This window comes from Rutidosis leptorrhynchoides, chromosome 4 (genome assembly GCF_046630445.1).
Source record: "Rutidosis leptorrhynchoides isolate AG116_Rl617_1_P2 chromosome 4, CSIRO_AGI_Rlap_v1, whole genome shotgun sequence".
NCBI classification, from domain to species: domain Eukaryota; kingdom Viridiplantae; phylum Streptophyta; class Magnoliopsida; order Asterales; family Asteraceae; genus Rutidosis; species Rutidosis leptorrhynchoides.
This window is the reverse complement of record NC_092336.1, coordinates 423971789-423975486: the sequence shown is the minus strand read 5'-3', so window position 1 is coordinate 423975486 and position 3698 is coordinate 423971789. Positions and strand designations below refer to the sequence as shown.

At 36.2% G+C, this 3698-nt stretch overlaps 1 protein-coding gene across 1 annotated transcript; it reads right to left on the bottom strand.

Moving 5' to 3' along the window:
- Positions 1–1967: 1967 nt before the first annotated feature.
- LOC139844241 (uncharacterized) lies at positions 1968–3260 on the bottom strand. The gene is made up of 2 exons (XM_071834462.1): positions 2879–3260; positions 1968–2786 (listed from the first exon to the last, which is right to left on the bottom strand). Exons 1-2 carry the CDS (start codon positions 3221–3223, stop codon positions 2544–2546), a joined length of 588 nt encoding a protein of 195 aa, XP_071690563.1. The 5' UTR covers positions 3224–3260; the 3' UTR covers positions 1968–2543.
- Positions 3261–3698: the final 438 nt, after the last annotated feature.

Sequence of the window (3698 nt, the reverse complement as noted above, 5' to 3'; positions counted from 1 at the left end):
ACATCTGAAAAGGCTCGCCGGATACAGGTGGAAGATATGGCGTGTATCCCGCCCCCGTAGTCATAGCTTGCGTCTGCTGATTACCAGACGGCGTGTTTTGATTATCTGTTTGAGTACGTTCCGATGATTCCCCGGAAGTCATGATACTGTTAAAGAAAAAATTCAAAAAATTTTGTGAACAATAAGCCTTATAATTCAAAACTTTAAAAGAAAAAACAAATAAACATGTCTTGAATTAGTTCAGCTCTCAATGAAAGCACCACTTGATCATGCATATTTTACCACAGGGTTTAATATGCCTGCTCAACACGTTAGAAGGGTGGGGTTTAAGGATCTTAGAACGAGGCTCTCCGGTTCGGCAACCGTGAATAACCCTGGCCGACATGATGATGTCGGCGGGGTGGCTAAGTGATTAAGTCCACCTTTAATGACGATCGTCGATTAGAAGGCCCCAAATAAGGTCGTAGGTTCTAGTTAATCAAGAAACTAACCTGTTAATCTTTAGAAGATGCTAGGCAATGCTGGTTACGTAAGACGTGTATTAGATGATGGCTACGTAATGTTGTGATGATCCTTAGAATGATAGTTAGGGTTTGTATATATAGGCAAACCCTAATTCTAGAACCATCCAGGATAATGGCAATCATTTCCATAACAAACTCCCCCGAATCACGGATGTAATTATGGAAAAGGTATTTACTTGATAGCCAAGTAATCGCTGTACCGGGAACAAAGACATTAGATACGAATCCGCATACCGCATAACACGCATAAGCACACGCATACGCACACTAGTGAGTGCCCGCATACATATGGGATGCGCATGCGGGTTGCGGTATCATTAAACTTTGAAATAATTTTGGGTCTCAATCTCAAGAGATGTTGTGTGCCATGTCCATTTTTATGATTTCTAGTATGTTAGTTGGGTTGGGGAGAAGATCGTCTAAATCATGAATTTTTTACATTTTAATGTAATATTTTAATCAACATAATATGAATTATTTATCATAAATTTTATTGTTTATAGTTTCTCCCTCCCTTCCAAAAATAATGTCTCTTAAAAACTTGTAGTCTATACAAAACATTGGCACCGGTAAACATACATGTGTGTTGGAAAGAAACGGCCGAGGTTCACGAGTTTAAGGCCTATCTTTCCAGGATTAAGAGAAGAATAGATCAAAGTGGAAGTTGAAGACAAGACTCAAGAGGTTGTTACAAATAAGTGGTGTGAGAGGTTGAACATAGTAGTGGGATATTTACAAGTACGTTTAGGTTGCTAGAGAACACGTCAAAATGGATAAGTGAAAGCTGATATGAACATTGGAGTGTTATATAGTTCCCTTTTTTTTTTTGAAAAAAAACTTGAAAATTTATAAAAAAAAATCCGGAAAAATTCATCCAAAAGATTAAGCCCCAAATACAACAAAGACGACGTACATCCAAGCTCAATGAACACTCCCAAAAACTAACGAAAGCTCACAACTTAGAACTAGAACATTACATAGATAATAAACAACCGTACACACAAAATAAAATTCGAACAAGAGATCAAAACTAAGAGGGTGCTAAGTGAATGCGAAGACGAAAGATTAAGAACCATTTGATTCCAACAACACGGCAACCGCTCAAGGTAGCACAAAAGAGAACATACTCAAATAGCTTTAGCGAATTCCGAGAAATTCCTTATTTTTTCGCTTTGAACGGTTCCATATAGATGATTTGAAGATGTCTGATGTTATAAAGTCTACTAAAATCGCAGGTTAAAAATGTAGATGAGTTTGCAATGTATCTGAGATTTTAATGGGTTTGTTTAATGTCTAAGATCCAGAATGAAGTGTAGAAAAGAAAAAGAATCTTCTTAATTCAGAGCCAATTTTTGAGGGGTTATTTGTACACGTCCGGTTATCTTGTTTAATTAATCTCGATAATTGACAGAATAAAAAATTTTACTAAATTTTATCAGAGTTTAATACGATTTTTCTAGTATAACTCAAAATATTGACAGTAAAAATATCAAGGTCATTCTGGTTTAACGCAAAATAACAATTATCAAAGCTCCAGAGAATTTGCAAAGCAATTATCTCTATACATACCTAGTACGTAATTTGCAGTAACCACATGGGAACAAAGGATTTGTACTAGAACATCCATACTTTCTTGAGCTCTTCACCAAAACTCATTAATACTTTTTGTTACACATCCATGTTGCCCAAATCGATGAAAATTCACACTAGAAACTGCAACTGGGGAAGTTTGAAGCTTATACAATGAAGCCATCAAACTTATCTTGCCCCGTTAAGACCCAAACATCTAACAACAAGCATCTTAATACTGGTTTCTTCAAAAACACCTCTAAACCTATACTTATGCTAAAAATCCCATATAGAAACCTCATGCAACCCCGAAACCAAGCTTCCACACGAATCAAAAATAAGTTCATTCGTTTTATTTATTTACAATATTAATAGCAAGATGAGTTACCTTTTCTACTAACAAAAGCTTAAGAGGTGCACCTTTCATGAAAGTTGGTTGAATTTTGTAACTTAACCACCTCCTCCTTTTCCGGAAAACTTGTTTTTGGATCGATTTCTATGTGATGACTTGCTTCCAGTCTTCTGCTTGGACCTCGAATTCTTCTTACTCTGCTTTTGAGGTTTGTTTTTTGTTACCACATGAGAAACGGAGCTTGGAATCGGATCATAGACATCTGGGTCCCACTTCACAGTCAGCTTTTGAGGTGGAGTTATTCCTCGTTTCTCTCGGCTACCTTTCATGGCCGATACAAGCTGTGGGAAACAAAGTATGACGGGACAACAATAGAACAAATATTATATGTATGCCATAAACTCAGACGAGGTGTTTAACAGACAATGCTTACAGGCAGAGGTTTAATGTTGTCATGAGGTGTGAAATCTTTGTTTTCTGTAGCATCAGCATCAACTGCAATTTCAGTACATTGTATAGTAGAGGATGATGATGTCTGACAGCTGTTAAAACAAGTATCAATAGCTTTGTTTTTCTTCTGAAAATCGTTATTCCTGCAGGGTGGTACGAAGCTTATAGCACTATCATTGTCCTCTTCGATATTCGGATACTCAGTTTCATCATTACAGAGCTCATTGGTAGAAAGATCTCCAATGCCTGAATTGGTAGATTTGAGTGTGTACGTACACAATCCATGACATTTGTTTGCATCAATAGAGGCCAACACATCAACGTCCATTTTTGTCAATTGGCTGCTGCAAGAGAAAGTGAAAAAAAGGTGGATCCACGATTATATAAAATGGTGAGAATGAATAAATTATGTTAATGCAGTTGGCTCATTTAGTAGACAGCGAGCGAGCAGCAAGCGCGTTATCATAAATAATAAGATAAAGCAAATAATAAGGAACGATATTATAGGATACCCAAATTAGGCATTAAAAAATCAAAGCTTCAAAACTACATGTAAACATCACATTAACAAATAAACAAAAAGGAGAAAAACAAAACAAAACAAACTTAACTCCCCTGCATATTGCAAACATCGTTATCTGCTTACTTTTAAGATAAGCCAATTCTATTGTAGATAAACATTTTACGACTAAATGTAAAAACTCACAAATAAATTATTGCCCAAAAACACATTTATGCACAACCACAAAGCCTGCATATCACGAAATTTTGTTGACAAACAAGGAACACATAACATAACAGCA

Excerpts from the sequence above, each read along its gene's own strand:
- LOC139844241 (XM_071834462.1), bottom strand. The coding sequence starts at position 3,223 with ATGGACGTTGATGTGTTGGCCTCTATTGATGCAAACAAATGTCATGGA. Across the intron at positions 2,787-2,878 it reads ACAACATTAAACCTCTGCCT|CTTGTATCGGCCATGAAAGG; the intron begins GTAAGCATTGTC and ends TGTTTCCCACAG.